This window comes from Octopus bimaculoides, chromosome 5, assembly GCF_001194135.2.
Source record: "Octopus bimaculoides isolate UCB-OBI-ISO-001 chromosome 5, ASM119413v2, whole genome shotgun sequence".
NCBI classification, from domain to species: domain Eukaryota; kingdom Metazoa; phylum Mollusca; class Cephalopoda; order Octopoda; family Octopodidae; genus Octopus; species Octopus bimaculoides.
In genome coordinates, this window is record NC_068985.1 from 31,819,675 (window position 1) to 31,838,834 (window position 19,160).

General features: G+C 34.6%; 2 protein-coding genes across 2 annotated transcripts in view; both read left to right on the top strand.

The window, feature by feature from the left end:
- The window catches only part of LOC106867879 (mitochondrial import receptor subunit TOM40 homolog), a 14,752-nt gene extending 1,978 nt beyond the window's left edge, over window positions 1-12,774 (top strand). The window contains exons 2-7 of the mRNA XM_014912940.2: window positions 2,294-2,454; window positions 3,203-3,304; window positions 3,419-3,524; window positions 4,816-4,947; window positions 5,909-6,088; window positions 7,989-12,774. Coding sequence (XP_014768426.1) covers window positions 2,294-2,454; window positions 3,203-3,304; window positions 3,419-3,524; window positions 4,816-4,947; window positions 5,909-6,088; window positions 7,989-8,128 — 821 coding nt within the window. The 3' untranslated portion in view covers window positions 8,129-12,774. The remainder of the gene's footprint in view (window positions 1-2,293; window positions 2,455-3,202; window positions 3,305-3,418; window positions 3,525-4,815; window positions 4,948-5,908; window positions 6,089-7,988) is intronic.
- LOC106867884 (uncharacterized) lies at window positions 10,412-10,948 on the top strand. Its single transcript, XM_014912944.1, has one exon. It carries the CDS (start codon window positions 10,412-10,414, stop codon window positions 10,946-10,948), a length of 537 nt encoding a protein of 178 aa, XP_014768430.1.
- Window positions 12,775-19,160: the final 6,386 nt, after the last annotated feature.

The window sequence follows — 19,160 nt, forward strand, 5'->3', positions numbered from 1 at the left end:
TAAAGAGAGCTATAATACAATTTTAGAGGCAACGCAAAATAAATAAAACCTTTGGAAATGTGCTGTGCGTGAGAAAACCTGGCAAGCCAAGTAAGATCGTTGTCAGTGCCCCTGGACTGGCTCTTGTGCGGGTGGCACATGAGATGCACCATTTTGAGCGTGGCCGTTGCCAGTATCGCCTGACTGGCCTTCGTGCAGGTGACACGTAAAAGCACCTACTACACTCTCTGAGTGGTTGGCGTTAGGAAGAGCATCCAGCTGTAGAAACTCTGCCAAATTTAGATTGGAGCCTGGTGTTGCCATCCGGTTTCACCAGTCCTCAGTCAAATCGTCCAACCCATGCTAGCATGGAAAGCGGACGTTAAGCGATGATGATGATGATTTAGGGCTTACCCGTAATATAACTCTCAGATCCGTTTGTCATAATCCTCATATTTCATTCATTGTGCTAATGTCTAGCATAAATATTGAATATCATTGTGGTTTACTACTATATACTATCTAGCTATTAAAATAAAAGACAGACATAGATAAAATGAAGTTTATTGCACTAGACCAGTTCAGTCAGGACAGTACTACTTTCTGTAAGAAACAAGAGTATTTACCAATTTTTGTGGAAATCATTTGGCAACACTTGAGCAAAAGGCACAACACTGAATGTTGCGAAGTTAGTCACTAATCTCCATTAAACTGGTGCATTTTAGTTCTGTTTCTTTCTAACTCTGATTTTTTAATGTTTTTATCCTGTCACCATTTAACAAGGTAAAATTGATATACGACCACCAAGAATTATATATATGATGGCAATTAGAGTATGGGTGCAACTTTGAGATAAATATCATGGGGTGGTTTTTTGTCATTTATAAACAATGTTTAGTCTCAGTAATAATATAAGCTGTATTCAAATGTCAGTCTTTGGAAATTTGCCTCACTAAATTGAAATAAAATTAAGATTGATATTATAGAAATTAATATATGTATGTTTAGCAGCTTGCTAGGGATAAGCAGTTTTGGTTAGTAGGTGAATTCATTTAAGATAAACAGATGATGTTGATGTTACATCACATGGAAGTTTCATTGGGTTATAGTGATTAAAAAAAAAAAAAAACTCAAGCGAAAGTCAGACATGGTAAAGAATTTATGAAAAAATTTTGAATTTAAGAAGTTTCCTCTGATCAGGGAGAAAGTGTAATTTGTATGTTACTGTTTTCATTAAGAAATCAGTGCTCATTGAATTTAGCTTTATCTAAGTGAAATACCTACTATTAAAAGCTCACATCCATTTTGTTGCTGTAAGGAGAGGTGATGTTCATTTATCACTTACAAGGCATGCATGTTTGTTTCAGATACGTCTCGCTGAATAAAGTGCCAATCATAAAATGTTTTTTAACATATTTTTTGTTTTTAAGAATTACTTTTGAAAAATAAAGTACAAATTATTAAATACAATTTTTGGCAGGACCTTCCTGCACATTTATATATTTAAAAAAATTTATTTGCTTGCACACAATTTTATGTGCATAGAAGTTATTTTTGTAAGGTACTATAAATGCTTTGTTTTTGTTATGCAGTTGCAATTAATCTATGATGATGCTACAGAAATAAGTTAGATGAGCATAATATGAAGTTGGCAACCATTTCCCTTGACTATATTTGTTCTCTGTAAATAACAGATGATTATTGTAGTATTTTTTGGTACTGTAGTTGCTGGCTTGTTTTTGTGAGTTGTGTTTATAATAATGAGTTTTTGGAAAAGGATATATGTCACATTGATCAGTATTTATTGGAATGTATTTTTATGGACCTTTGAAAATGAAAGATAAATCAAGCTTCATGAAATTTGAAGTAAAAATGTGAGAGATCAAGCTAAATATCACAAGGTATTTAGTTTATGGTTTTTAGTACACTGTTGCCTTAATAATAATAATTTGTTACATTCAATTAGAAAGGGTAATTTATTTCAGGTGATGTCTTGACTAAATTACTTGTGTAATTAATGTATGTTTCCTCTCGATACTAATCCTTCAGTTGAATTAACATATTAAAATGTATTCCTTTTGGGCATTTTAAAGGTAATTGTATTAGGATTAGAATCTATAAGTTCTTGGAGAGGGGGCGATTTTTTTTTTTTATCCATCCATATGATCACTGTAAGTAATCAAGTTCGTAAAGTTTCTTTCTCATTTTAATTTGTGAAAGATCAGCCATTAGTTAACAGTTTATGACCCATTATTGTTTTCTTGCATTAGTATATGTTTGTTCATTAGTACATAAATGTGTTCTTATACTTCAGATGTATTTCCTCAAGTGTTCGAAGGTGGGAAGCTGATTATTTCCAAAGGTTTAAGCAGTCATTTTCAAATCAGCCATACTTTGTCTATGAGTACATTCCAGTCAACTGGATATCGGTTTGGAGGAACATATGTTGGTACCAAAATGTACAGTGCTCAAGAGGTAAAGAGGTTACATCTATGAAGATGCTTTCTTTTCATTGTATGTATTGTATCCTAAAGATACAGTGTAAGGAGTTACATTGATGTAATATTACTACTTTACACATCAGACTGGAGATTTTGATTCAGTTTTGTTTAAGTTGCTTTAGATGGCAATTTATCTTCTTAACATTAAACCAGCCAAATATGGGGGACCATAACACAATGCTTTTTGTTCACTGACCATGAATGGCTACATTTCCATGTTAACTTTCATAGCAGAAGACTTTTATAAATTCGTCCCTTTTGTCTTAGATTGGTTGTTTTTATGTGAATACATCTACATTTAACACCAGATGTTATGAATATAAATTTAAGGCATGAAACGTTTATATTCCTTTTGATTATGTTTGAACATACAAGTAATCTGTGCTAAGGTTTGTGTTGCTATGATTTTATAGCTAGACTTTTAATCCTCCTGATATCAAAATATATCTTCCTTGGTGGAAACAGTATGATTGCTATTCCCTCTTATCATACATTTGTTTTTCCATTGCATCTTGTTAGTGCGGGGTCAATACTCTGCATGTGTACATATGTCTATATATATAAAATGTTACCCAGACTTAAGTTTTTTTTTTCGGTGAGATGCATAAGACAAAATAGTAATTTTTTTTTTAATGGAAGCATTGTATCATTTAAAACTTATTTTCAGCCTTTATAAAAGTTAAGATGGACATTTGATTCAGTGTTCTTGTTTCCTTTTATAGGCTTACCCTGTTCTTATTGGTGATACTGATGCTTCTGGTAATATGAATGCAAACATTATACATCAATTTACTGAAAGACTTCGAGGGAAATTTGTTGCCCAAGTAAGTGTCAGTTCTCAATATTTATTGTTTTAATGAAGAGTAATAGAGGTGTGCTTTCGAGGGTTTTGTTGTGCTGAAATAAATAAATGAAATGATGCTGCTTTCTTTATTTAGATCCAGAACAGCAAGTGGCTGGCCACACAATGTGCTGTGGATTATAAAGGCAATAATTTCACTGGTTCTTGTACTCTTGGAAATATAGATATTGTTAATGAATCTGGTAAGTAACATATTTATTTTTCGTTTCTATAGATTTATGAACAATAAACAATTTTAACAAAATTATTGAAGCCAAATTTGATCATCAAGATAAGATTTTGATCTTCCGTAACTTTTCTAGTGGCTTTCTTTTCTATTGTTTTCAAATCTATCAGCTATATTATATAGAAGTAGATTGATTTAATTTTTCAAAATATTTCATTTGGAGCTTTAGTATATAAAAACTAACTCTTATCTAATAAATGAAAGCTTTTTAGATACAGTTGTCTTATAAATTATCCAAGGAAAAGAAACTAAAAGCCAAAATCTACAATACATTCAAAATCAGTTAGTCATAGCATGGAAGGTAGTGGCATCCAGTGATACTAATGCTAATTGTTGCTACCCTTTAGGATACATTTGAGTTGTCAGCTACCAATTTTTTGTGCTTTGTTTCATCAGAGTTTGTAGATTTGTACTTGATAAACGTTTTCACTTTTTCATTTGGATGTATCATGACAAGTTTCAAATTGGAATTGAGATATCTTTTGTTATAATTCCATTTCTGTACCCACAGATTAGACAAGTTTTCATTTATATTGTGTAGTTTGTGGAAATGCAATAAACTAGTAATTGTTCCAGCAAATCAGTCACTATATACAGATACAAAAAATAAGGCTGGAAGAATTTAATGTATAATCATTCACCAAAGTTTTATGCTCTACTCTTCATCATATCTTTATGTCAATAACAATCAAAGCATCAAGTGTGGAAGGCCTGTAGATAAGAGAGAAAAAAATAAGTTGTGCATGCTCCATTTGATGTGCTACTTTAACTTACACAGCAGGGCACAAATGAAATGAGAAAAAGATTATGCGTTAAAAACATTGACTGATAGTTGCTTTGCTATGAATTATATTTAATGAATGAAAGTTTTGTGTACTTGACTGTGGCAAAATAAGACCAAAGAAAACACAGGATAAAATGATGAGATCTGATTCAGAAACATTAGGCATCACAGATGATATAATCCAAGTTTGAAACAAATTGTGACAGCCATCTTGCAAAACTGTTAAATCTATTTTACCATGACAAAATGAGTGTCAAAATGGTGATGATAAATATATTATACACAGTAGTTTGAAAATTGTAGATATAGTACTTGCAAAGAGTCTTGGCAGTTTACATGGTGTAGCAAGATAGTTATTATATTAGACTATGTATAAATGAAATGTATTTTATAGCTGTTGTGTCTTTTTTTTCTACCTATCACTTTGTATACGCATTTCTAATTGTTTAAAATTGTTTTACAGGTATTGCAGTTGCTCAGTATTTACAGAAAGTTAGCTCTTCATTAATGCTTGGTGCTGAGCTATTATATCAGTATGGTAACACCGTCCCTGGGAATGAAATGGCTATACTTTCATTAGCTGGGAAATATTCAGGTAACAACAATAGTAAACTTTAACCCTTTAGCATTCAGATTCCTTTGTCAAATGTAGTGTTTATTTATTCACAATGTTTTGAATTAATCATCTACTATCTCATAGCTTTGAGATTTCAATGATGTGATTATTTTCAGAATGACATTGTAAGGTGGGTGTGAGAGGCCAGATCTGTCCTGTTTCAGTATAAAGCAAGTAGAATATTTTGGCTAGATATGTCCAGCTTAAATGCTAAAGGGTTAATATTCTCAGTATTATTTTCATTATTTACTTTGTTGTTTTTAGAATATAGCCTAATTAATTGTGTTTTGTGATGCTGGAGAAGACAATTTTTTTTCTAATATTAGTGCATGAATGCTATTTCTCTACCATCCAATTACTGTTTGTTAGATATATTCTATTTACTCATTATCACCATTTAGTTTCTCCTGCAATAATGTGTCTAGTATATTTGGTTTGGTGACCACTCAGTATTAACCAAATTGAGGAACTGGAAAATAATTGGGTGACAGAGTAATGGTAACTTCAAATTAGGTGATATTAATTTGTTAAAAAATAAGGCAAGGATTCTTTCTAGGTACAGTTTGTCTTTCATCCTATCAAATAGGTATCAGTCATTTACTGGAATTGATTCATTCAATTAACCATACCATTTTTCCTACAAATTGCTGCCATTCTGCTAATTTTGTTATTTTTTTGGCATAATTTACCTTTATCACAAGGATGCTGTATTCACCATGTAACTTAAACTATATATGTCTCGAGCGTGAAAGATATACTCTGCTTAAACAAGAACTAATTCTCTCTCTCTCTAGATAAATTGAACCGGTTAGATTTAATAAGTATAACTGTTTTGGAACACAAGATGTTGCAAAATATAGAAGATATAAGAGGTTAGACTGACTATACATATTTTCCTCTTGAAATTCTATCCAACTCATTTCTTCTCATTTTATTTCAGGAGATAAATGGCAGCTTTCTGCTAACTGTAGTCCTGCTGCTGGAGGTATTCACTTAGGCTTTCATCAGGAGGTCATGGAAAACCTTGAAATAGCTGTTGAAATGGAATCAAGTTTACAAGAAAGTGCTACAACAGTAGGATACCAATATGAAATTCCGAATGCTGGAATGACATTTAGGGGTAAGTTTGAATTTAAATTTTTTAGTCAGAAGGTTGACTTGTTCACTAAAAATTAAAAAGAGGTTGTGCGATTATTCTAATTCGTTTTTATCTAGCAATATTTCGTGTCTGCTTGAATTAGAAAAGGTTGTTTTCTCCATCACACTCTTTTGTCCTTTAGGTCATCACTCTCTTTTATCCAACCTCTTGATCACAATTGCCATAAAAGATTGGAGATGATGTAGAGAGCACTATCTAGTCTTGTAGATACAGCAACCTCTCTAATACTCCTACTATAATAAAATGCATCCTATACATGTGAATGAATAGAGACAATGTAATGTAGAGGAGACTGTTTAGTATCATAACATGCAACCGATACATTAGGAAGGGCATCCAGAAATAAAAGACATTCCAAAAACGGACTGTAGGGACAAGACATGCTGTACAGCCCATACTGGCATGGAAAGTAGACACAGAATGTTTTAGAATAGCTTTTCTGTAGCTATTCCTTACTATGATTTAATCTAACTTACTGTATTTTGTGTTTTATGTGGCCTGTTTCTGATTTAATTTACCAACAATTCATCATATTTTTGTTTGTCTTTAACTTTACATCTTCTAATGTAAATACATTTATTGCATCTACATTAACTAATATCTCTTGTAAATGGCTATTTTATCAGCTCGCCTGCTTTCAAGTAATTTCAGATTCATTTGAATCAAATCAATAATACTCATTTGACTATTCTTTTTCTAATTTCTAATGTATGTATCAACTCTAATAATGTCATTCATTTCTGTGCTCTTCAAAATTGCAAAAATTCTATTACCTTCTACTCTTGATGCCATACTCGTTTTACTATCATGACTTCATGACTAGCCTGAAATCCAATTTCCCAACACTGACAATTTCAGCTGCATCTTGGTCAATCTCTGTTGTAATTTTCTTTCACTTTTGTTTTGAATAGATATGTTAATCATATTAGCACACAATGCTGAATTAGTGTTGGTTTTATAAATGAGCTAGGTTCATTACAACATAATAAGACAAGCAGAGATGCATATGTGTTGCTAGTAATATCTCACTGTTGTACTTAGAACAGAAGACTTTGTGTAACCATTTCTAAGAATGTTTTCTTCAGTTTCTATAAAAAATACACAAGAAGTCTCCAAACCTGTAGCCTAAATTAACAATAGATCAGGACACACTGCAGACTGAGGGAGAAACCAAATTGATCTCAAATTCCACTCCACAGGTAGACAGGAAGGATAGTGGTCATTATCATCATCATCATCGTTTAACGTCCGTTTTCCATGCCAGCATGGGTTGGACGGTTCGACTGGGGTCTGGGAAGCCAGGAGGCTGCACCAAGCTCCAGTCTGATCTGACAGTGTTTCTACAGCTGGATGCCCTTCTTAACACCAACCACTCCGTGAGTGTAGTGGGTGCTTTTTATGTGCCACCGGCACAGGGGCCAGAGGTGGCTGGCAATGGCCACGATCGGTTGGTGCTTTTTACATGCCACTGACACGGAAGCCAGTCCAGGTGGCGCTGGCATTGGCCACATTCAGATGGTGCTTTTTATGTGCCACCAGCACAGGTTTCACAACTACAATTTCCATTTGATTTTCATTTTGATGTTGATGTATGGCTAGAATAACTTTGCATAATGATCTCAGAGCTCAAACAACAGACTAATTCTAGGTCTCACTTTATAACACACATCCTCCTCACATCTGCATTATGAGAAATGTGTCCTCTTCATTTTTGCAACTATAATTGGCATCAAAAGTACTTCTAATTCTGGGTCTCTTCCCTCTTGGTTATATCTTAAATGATAGCCATAGATTTACAGAAAATGTATTGATGAAATAAACTATTACTTACTAATATATTTTATACCCTTTTCTTTTCCAGGACAACTGGATACCAACTGGTGTGTAGGGGCAATGTTGGAGAAGAAACTGCTGCCATTTCCATTTACCTTTGCTTTGAGTGGATATGCTAATCACACTAAAGCACAATACCGATTTGGTGTTGGTCTTATTGTAGGTTAAAGAATTTAGGTTATTATCACCCAACAGGAACGTACAAGCAAAGATACATATATTATCAAAACCTTCATTAACTCATCTGTGCATGGTGAGCCATACTGATGTTCTAAGATGTTATCTTGAAGGATGTATGTTGATCTGGGTTTTTATTTAAGCTAACCTATGTATAGGTGTTTGAGAATATACATGCATCTCTCTGTATATTTGTATGCTTATGCATATAAAAATATTTGCATACATGTGAGTTCAAATATGATGTATATCTATAATTGTGTGTGTGTTTGTCTGGATATATAAATTGTATCAGGACAATTAAGTTAAATTCAAACTTATTTTGTATGAAAATGATCCCAGATCAGAGATACTAAAAAAACCTATAATAGAAAATTTAGCTGAGTCTATGATAAGTAGACAGCGAGGGGAGTAAATTTCAGAAAATATTGTCTTTTGATTTTCACCTTAGTATAGCTGAAAAATTTATCTTTATGGAACCTTAGGTTTTTAACAGATCTATAATAAAATATCGGCTTTAAAATTTTGATCATGGCCACTAATTGAAGTCATTAAGACTAAATCAGCCAACTATCTACAGCAACTTTTCTGTTTTAAGAATTTTATTAACAGCTGACTACTTTACTGTAACTGCTAATTAATATCCTAGCAGTTTTTGAAGTTGTTGACTTCAGCAAGAGTTATAAAAGTGTCTGTGACCTGATTTTGATCCCTAATTGAAGTCAATTCATTGAAGCCATTAATGCCTTTTAGAAAGGCTCAAACATTATACAATCTCATTTCCCTTCCCAGTAAGCATTGAGGTCTTATGCTTATGTAAGAGAGCAATATTGTTTCTGTTACACAACTTGAAGCAAATGTTAATACATTGTCTCCATGTATTTTTAAAGCAAATTCATTTTTAATAATTATTGTAACAAGATGGAGGGAAGGTAGGATACATTTACTTTGATTGGGTTTTGAGAACAATAGAGCTCTCAGCCAGTTAGTATTGGTGACCAGAGACAGTACATTGATTAATTTGAACCTGAAATGTTACTAAATCTGTTTGCATTCATAAGAGTTAATTTTCAAACACCTAAAATGGTTACTTAATTCAAACCCAATATTTGCTGGATGACTTTCTTTTTACCTTCATTTGTAAACTGTTGACTTAGATAAATGTAAATTTCTTTCACTCTTCATCATTTCCCACTTTTTAAAAATCAACACATGTTTTTGTTATAAGAAACTTAATTCCTCTATTTTGTGCTTTTGACACAATCCCAAAATATTGATGCCATATCTGTGTTCCTTACTACATTCATGTTATACGCATTGCTTGATCACGACATCTCAATACTAAGGGGTTTGCCCTTTGTGGAAAAATTTGAATCAATAAATATGAACATTTCTAGATATACTAAAAGGTTTGTCGATCTTTAATTAGCAGTCAATGTAAAATATTCAATGGGATATAAAAATATGGGGAGGGGGCAGCCTGCTGTTAATATTCTTCAAGCTTAGCTAGTTGTTTGACAAATGTTATGTTCTTTGGATGTCAATATATCGAAGGGTCTTAATGTACTTCAACCCATTTCATTTACTTCATATTCAATTCTGGAGTTTGAAAAGTATGTTGATTACAAAGACAGTGAGACTCAAGTTATTTAAATGAATCAATCTTCGTCTGATTTCGATATTCTTTATATCATGGTTATAGAAGTATTTATTCAAAAGTAGTAAAGTGTCAAAAGCATTTCAAATCTGTGTAAAGATAGAAATATTTCTCCCTCTCTCTCTCTGCCTTAATTTCATAATTTTTCTTACTGAATAAACTCTGTTACAAAATAAGCTTGGATTGAGTAGTAAATCCCAGTATATCCTAGTTTATTTATTTTCTCCGTTCTGCATGCCATTACCTACAAAAAGAAAATTGAATACTGGGATACTAATTTGAAACATCAAATGTTTTGAAGGGATTGTCTGTTTATAAAATGAATACTTCAGGGAATTTTGAAAAGAAAATCTATGACTATGTTTTAAGATATATAAACGACAAACATTCTTCTATTTTACAAGCTTATACTTTCATTTGTCTGATAATGCTTTGAATCAATTTTATAGACTGCTGCATCTAAAATATATTGATTTCTTATTGCTTAGCACAACATCATAAGAACGGTGACGGAGAACTACACTAGTGGTGTGCAGCTTGACGGAGAAAGCCTGTGCAATCTGAGATACACCAATGACACAACCCTCATAAGTAACAGCAAGGACGAATTGCTGCATATGATACACAAAGTGAAAGACATGAGTGCACAGAGTGACCTATTCCTGAATGTAAAGATGACAAAGATCTTGGTGGTGGATAAGTACAGGACAGACCAAGGTGACTTCACCGTAGACGGAGAGATGATTCGGGAAGTGGATGATTTTGTGTACTTGGGATCCACAATCAGCACCAGTGGAACAAGCACACCAGAGATATGGAGAAGGCTCGCGATAGCGAGGCAAGCGGTACAAGATATGGAGAACATCTGGAAGAGTCGTGGCGTGTCAATGCTGCTGAAGATAAGGCTACTTCGGGCTGTCACTTTCTCTATTGCAGCGTATGGCTGCAAGTCGTTGACAATGTTGAAGGCAGACGAGAAAAGAGTGAACGCTTTTGAAATGTGGTGTTACCGCAGAATCCTTAGTGTCATGGACGGAGAGAAGGACAAACAACTGTGTACTAGAAAAGCTCGGTTGCAAGATGACACTTCGGCGAAACATCATGAAGTGGAAGCTACGGTTCTTTGGCCACGTCATGCGCTAGGATGGACTTGAGCAAACGATCATAACTGGCAAGGTGAACGGCAGACGTAAAAGGGGCAGTCCACCCACTTCTTGGCTGAAAGACATCGCAGCCACAGGATTGTCTTTATTCTCAGCTGTCCTTGGGGTAGAAAACAGGAGAAGGTGGCAAGATATCATGATGACCACAGCATCGCATAATGTGACACCTGACTAGAGAGAAGAAGCACAACAGAGTTGACAGTTATTGGTTTCCAGGGAGCCAGTTGTTGCTTTGCTGCATTTTCAATGACATGGGAGTGTCTGTACAACTCAAGCAGAACAAACAACACATTTTGTTTGATGCACCAGCTTATCAGCAATTATCTCTTACCAATACACAAACTTTTATCCAAAATGCTTGGCATCAGAAATGTTTTGGATAAAATTTTTTTTTTTTTTACTGAATTATTCTACTTATGCATATATATATATATATATATATATAATAGGGAGACTTGGTAATGGAACCTAGCCTTAAGCATGTCCATTTACTTCATTGTACTGCTTATACATGCAGGATGTTTTATTAAATAAGCATCACCTTCATGCAAGCCGTGTCTGTTTCCAATCTTTCATGAAAACCTGACTTATTATGAGGAAATATTTCCATACTTGGAAATCAGTGAGAGTTGGTCACAGGGAGGACAACCAGCTGAAGAATCTGCCTCAACAAATTCTGTCCAACCTATGCGAGCATGTATAAGCGGACAGTAAAACAATAATATAAATGTAGTGAAAATAATAATTTCATTTATACTGATAGTCACATTACATGCATCCAGGGCATTATAAATATAGGTGATTTCATATAAAAATGTTTTATTTTTACCCAAGATAAGTATCAGAAACAGTTGAGAAACCTGAAGTAGATACTGCAACACTGAGGTAGTACTCTGTTCAATCACTTTTAACCCTTTAGCGTTCATATTAATCTGCCAAATGCAATGGTTATGCATTCACATTGTTTTGAATTAATCATGCATTATTTCATAGCTTTGGGATTTCAATGGTATGATTGTTTTTTAGAATTACACTGTAGGGTAGGTGTAAGAGGACAAATCTGGCTAGTTTGAACATAAGACAGAATATTTGGACTGGATATGGTTGGTTTAAATGCTAAAGGGTTAAATGATTATTCGAGTGACAGCTGCATCGTTTACAAGTGTTTTGTTGATTTTGTTTTTATATATATATATTTTGCCATGATTTCTTGTTCTGTAATGTCTGCCAGCTACTCTAGTCCTTCAATAAGTTCATCTCGCATTTTCACTATGTTATCTATGGGCACCTTTCCCTCTGTTAACCATGTTATCACCATTAAGATTGCCTTGTTTGGAAAATATTTCAGCTGTTTCACCTTCAGTTATGGAATGAGCAACTGGAGCATTGTTATTAATGAAAACTTCCTTGATATTCACTTCCTCTGACTTGCTGATGAATTCTAACTTGATATTTTCCTGTATGTAAGGTCTGACATCTCACTTAATTTGCAGAATTCTCTAAACTCATAGCTTGTAGTTATTGGTTAGAGGTTGTGCCAGGCATGCACAAGGGTGTCTTAAGCTATTTGATCCCATACATTGGTGACTTCCTTTATGTCATCCTTTAGAATAACTCTTTTTTTGGAAGCCTTTCACAACTGCCAGTATGCTGTTCAAGAAAATGTTTGCATTGATGTAAGGACACTTTAGTTGCATGGCTGAATTAATGATATCTACATTTTGAAGAAAAGTACATTACATAAACATTATTTTTGATTAGAAGTTCAGATGGTGGATGAACTGAATATTTGTACAGAAATAAAATCTTACTCTTGACATCCAGTTTTTGTTCCTTGCAGTGGGCATAATCCACTAGTACAAAACGTTTGTTAAAATGGTATAGTGCCTGGGTAGCTATGCACTTTTGTTAGTGTAATAATCCACTGGTAATGTATTCATATATCTAAAACTTCAAGAAAGCAGGATTTTTATTATTGCAGCAAATTTACACTTATGGTTACCTGCTGCATTAGCACATTCCAGCACAGTAAACCACAGTGAATGTTTTCCGAGAGGAAATAATACCAGAGCATTTTACACTTTTACATTTTCAGTAGTGATCTCCACAAAGCTGCTTTATAACCAATAGGTGACTTTAAGCTTTTGAAATTTATTGCTCTTTTACTCTTTAATATTTGTCACTAAACTTGTGAATATTCATAGATGCCTTCAATATATCCAATTTGTTAGATTTTTGCTTGTTTCATAATCCATTAAACAACATACTTTGAGTTGAGCTCAGAAATGGTAATGCATGCATGCTGTTGCTATGTAGATGCTGGTAAACTGGTGCCAGTTTAAATAGGCTAGGCAAGCCCACACTGGAGCAACTGAGATCCTTCCTTATAGCTGACACTTAATGCATCAGCTGTAAGTATGCATACACATAATATAGGTTTTGATCAAGACTCACTGAAGTGCTGTGACATTGAACCTGAAGCCATGTGATTGCAAAGCAAATCCAACTGCATAGTTCTAGGTTCAAACCCACTTGTAATATGCAAAGGGCCTCAAGAAATGTTATCCCCAATTTGATAGTTAACTTATAACAATACTGAATGCAAGATTTTCTTTCATAAGTTCCACTTGAATGCTTCTAAAACATTGCTAATGTTAGAGATGACAAGCAAATTATAAGTAAAAACATTAAATGTTTTGCTAACTGTCAACATACTCTTTGTAACTGGATATAAATTAGCACTGTTCATAACCAGTGAACAAGATTGTAAAATTTTTGTCAGAGGCTAGTTTCATATCAGAACATTTTTCATCAAAGAGAAAAACATGAAAGTTTGAAAAGCGAAATTGATAAAAATGACTTAGTTCATTTTGTAACTTATCCTTACTGAAATGTGTTGAAGTATCCTAAATATGTGGATGTGTATAACTGACAGTGCAACATGTTGCTTGCTTACATATACAATATTTGTTGCACAAGCTTTTCAGCTTAACTTGTCCACCTATTTTTGTAATGGCTTGAAATACTTAGCACTGGTCAAAGCCATTAGATTTTTTACTGTGAACCACTTGCGTTGATGGATATAAACAGCAAATAAGACAATGGCACTCAACTTCACTTAAACACTAGTTAATTTTTTTTTCTACTTGTGATAGATAACTGATTAACACCATACAATTCAACACTGACAATATGCACTGCAGAATTAATTCATGTATCAAGTTCAGAAGCTGTTTGGAATCCAACAATTTCTTCATACAATATCAAATCTCAGGAGATGTGAGAGCTGTTCACTTTTTGAAATAACCTTTTTATCCACAATTAATTTGAAAGAGTTTGTTTGTTTGTGTTTTAATAGTGATGTAATGATAATAAATTCATTCTGAATATTGTTATATAATAAACACTTGCATTTCAAGGACTCTTAATGACTGGACCCAGCATTGATATCAGGTCCATTTTTATCACACATTGCCTTAATCTTGGCTACAATGTTCATATCCTCTTTAAGTAATGTGTTGTAATACCAATAATCAAAAGGGATGCTGAAACATAGGGTGTGCCTATTTTCATGAACTTGCTTTACATGAGCTCCATTGGCCATGGATAGCACACATATTCCTTTCCCAAAATTTTTGATAACCTTTCCATGCAGAGGCAACTGATATGAAATTGGGATCTCTGTTGAGTAGTTAAGACACCTTTTCATACAGCAGACTACTTTCAGTCACAAAAGCCTTAGAAGCAAGTTTCTGCTGTTTTACTTTATTTATACCCAAGATATTGACAAAAAACAATGTACTTCTTTTTCAAGATATTTTTGCTAAACAACTATGTCTATATATCTCTATGTATACACAGATGTGTGTGTGTAGAAGGGAAGGAAAAACGAGATGAATAAATATGTATTGTTCTCTGTCAAGTCATGTTGAAAAGGGTGAAAGTCAAATGACCAGAGGGGATGAGATTTCATACATACAAAAACAACGGAGGCGGTTACTGTGTGTAGATTATGTATGCATGCAAATATAAGTAGTTTTAGTTTAAATCATATACACACACGCAGTGTGTATTTGCATGCATATACATGTTTTTTAAAATTTATTTTCAGTATTAGATATTTATATATATGTGTATGCATTATGAACCCAGTGAGTGGAGAAACTAGTATATACTAATGTATTATTGCAAAAAATGTATGTGAACATACATGTACACATCTGTGTGTGTGCATGTGTATATATGTTCTACATTTCTATTTTTAGAATTGTGAGGGCGATTCGGTATATCATTGCTGTGAGTGTGTCCATATTGTGGCTAGAGTTTTCACCATCCTTAGAGATTTATCTATTACAGATGCTGAATGAACCCTCCCTAATCTAGGAAAGACATTATCAAGCCTTGCCATTTGTGAAGTTTCCAGAGGAGATCCAATTCTGATGGTGGAAGATTTGGTCTTGGTCATGTATTGAAGATACAGGATTCAAAACTCTGCTTGTGCCTTTTTTCCCCTCTGCCATCTTAATCCCAAAGAAATATTTGTCTGAAATATTGGATACTCCACTCCTCACAGCAATTTCACTGTACTATTTCTGTTGCTTTTTCCAAAGAATTCAGGCCTTGCTATTGCAGATCCCACCACATCTAAGATATTCTGTTTCATGCTTATATGTAACTTAATGCAAGGAAGTGTTCCCTGATGATCTGCTGTGGCCAAACATCTAAATGCACTTGAAACACTTATTGCAGGTCTCCAAACAACCATAATTGTGAACACATGTAGGAACTATATATTTAACTTGTGTAGATGAAATGCAGTTTGGTTTTGTGCAAGGGAAAAGCACCACCGATGCTATATTTCTGGTAAGGCAGCGGCAGGAGAAATACGAAGATAAACCTCTGTAATTGGCTTCTGTTAACAAGAAGAAAGCCTTTGACAGGGTCCCCCGATCCCTTATCTGGTGGTCAATGCAGAAACTAGGGATAGATGAGCAGTTGGTGAGAGCTGTACAAGGATGTCAGTAAGGTAAAGGTTGGCAACAAGTATAGGGCTTTCCTATAAGGTGTTATCCACCCCTGATTGGGACTCTTCCGTATGACATGTACGCATGCTCAGTGACTTGCTTTAACAGTTGCAATCAGCTGAATGCACATTGCCAGTGACATTTGAGATAATTACCCACACTCTGTGGTCAGGATTCTTTTTTTGGTTTGATGTCGGTATCGAAGGGATTACCAGACACCGGACAATACAGTGAGAGCAGCTTTCACTCACATCGTGGTATTCGATGCTGTGTACGTGTCTGTCGTGGTAAAATATGCCACTCCTTAACTGTTGCTTTGCTGTCATCCGTAGCACGAGGTAATTACAAAGATCTTTAGATCAGGCAATACTTCACCTAGAGGAGATATAAGCTGCTTATTCCTGTCTGAAGTATCGTCCGATGAATTTACTGTGTTGACATTCTTCATCGACATAATTTTTATTCCTTTCAGTCAAGTCTGCCTTTCTTCCAGTAACATACTCTTTTACTCTTACTTGTTTCAGTCATTTGACTGCGGCCATGCTGGAGCACCGCCTTTAGTCGAGAAAATCGACCCCAGGACTTATTCTTTGTAAGCCTAGTACTTATTCTATCGGTCTCTTTTGCCGAACCGCTAAGTTACGGGGACGTAAACACACCAGCATCGGTTGTCAAGCGATGGTTTTGGAACAAACACAGACACACAAACACATATATATATATATATACATATATATGACAGGCTTCTTTCAGTTTCCGTCTACCAAATCCACTCACAAAGCTTTGGTCGGCCCGAGGCTATAGTAGAAGACACTTGCCCAAGGTGCCACGCAATGGGACTGAACCCGGAACCATGCGGTTGGTAGGCAAGCTACTTACCACACAGCCACTCCTGTCCATATAATCTTAAATATTTCTTTAACTCAGGCACAGTAAGTACTTCGATAGCTGAATCATCAAGCTGCTTTATATCCATGATAAGACGTAAAATAATAACAATGGCGTGGGTAGCCTCTGGAAGTTTAATTATCTACATGGAGCGCCGCCTAGCCAAGGGAGATAACCTACTTATAGGAAAGCCCTATAGTGAAGAATTCAGGGTACAAGTAGGGGTTCACCAAGGATCAGTCATCATAGTCCTCTGGGCAATAACAGGAATTCAAGACAGGTAGCCCCTGGGAGCTACTTTATGCTGATGACCTTGTTATAGCTGAATCACTTCCAGAACTAAAGAAGTTTCAAGTATGGAAGCAAGGTTAAGAATTGAAGGGCTTTAGAGTTAAGCTAGCAAAAACCAAAGTCTTAGTAAATAGGAAAGCAGACAAATCACAAATCCTCCAGTTCCACCAAAGGGGTTAATTTGATTTTACCCAGAAATCATGTTTTCAAAATTATTTCCCCCTCCCCACCGAAATTTCCTAATTTTTAACTGTTTTTCTAATTTTGGTTGTTATCCACATGAAAAAATAGAGATTACAAATGTGGAAAATATAATTTGTTTTTGAAAGTTTAATTTTTCTGAAAGAAATACTGAATGCCCCTTCCTTTGGGGCGAAATGCAAATGTCCTATATGGAAAACATAGGAATGTGAGTAAATTGAGGAAAGAAATAAGGTGAGGGGACTGTAACTCTGTGTGTGTATGCGTGTGTGTCAAAAGAAGTAATTTTTGCATACCTTTCTTAATTCCAATTAATCAGTGGAAGTTGTGACTTGTTGACAGCATGCGGTCTCCGTACATTATAATCAGAAATTGAAAGAGAGGAATAAGGCCCAATTCTATGCATGTGTGAAACATGGGACAAAAGTGAAAATGACCTGAAAATTTGTATGACATGACCTCGGTTCTGGGGTTCTCAGCATCCCCTTCTCTCCCACCTTCCCCCTCTCTTTGTGCTGGCTTTTTTCTCTTTCGACTATGGAACATACACCGTATGTAGCATCAGCATCTGTCTCCTACCCGCTATTTGTCTTTCAACTTCTCCTATAGAAATTTGTTTTCTGTCTCTGTTTCTTTCTGTTGTCTCTGTCTTTTTCTTATTCTGCATTTCTCTCGGTCATTCCATAAAAATTTCTTTCTTTATGCTTTGAAGAGAGCAGAAATTGAGCGAAAAGAGGAAATGAAAAGGCAAGAGAGAGAGCAGAAAGTGAAAGATGTATCTATATGAAATGGACATGTGTGCATGTGTGCGAGAAAGAGAGATAGAGTGAGTGACGGTGTGTTGTGATGATGAATGTCTTTTAAAGTACACACTCACAGAAAATGTGACGTCGTCGTTGTATAAAATATTTACAATAGTTGACTTATGGAAAAGATAATTTTAAATTTTTGTAATGCTAATATGTCAATGAAAGTAAAGTATAATTGGTACCTGAAATAGTACTGAATCTTTTGGTACCCCATATGCCCAGGTCGGTTTTGGAATGCATAAGGAACATATGCACACACACATACAAACTCTCTTTTATAGTTATAGATATAGATCTCTTCTTGAATAGTACCTATATATATATATATATATATATATATATATATGTAGTTAAAATTTACAGAAAAACAAAAGACGAAGACAGGTATATAAACAACAGGTAGGTGTATTAGTTTGATGCTTGGGAAAGTGAGAAAGTCTTTTATGTTTCGAGCCTACGCTCTTCCACAAAGGAACACAAGGAAATAAACAGAGAGAATAAAAAAAAAACTGGAGTTAGAGGTCGATCGTGGCAATATATATATATATATAATACAAAAAATAAATGAGTATATGTATATATACATACATGTATGTACATACCTACATCTACATGCATATATAGATGCATATCTGGGTACAGGACGTTGCAAAAAAAACGTGGACAAAATGATAAACAGAGTACAGAAAACACACAGGCCACATAGAGAACATTTCTTTCATCAGCTGCCACCATTCTAAAACTAAATGTTTCGAAGAGTTAGAGCAGGACGCATCATTAGAATGGCTCTTCCCACAGACCACAAATTAAATTTGTACCATGGAGGAATGTAGTGGCGGACAGAAAACGAAACAGTGAAAATAAACAAAAAAGGCTATACAGCCAGACGTGAAAAAATATGTGTATACTGAACGCTGTGAAGCAACAAACTGGAAGGAAGCGAGACGAAGAATGTTCGTGTGCGAGCTTGGCGATATATATATATATATA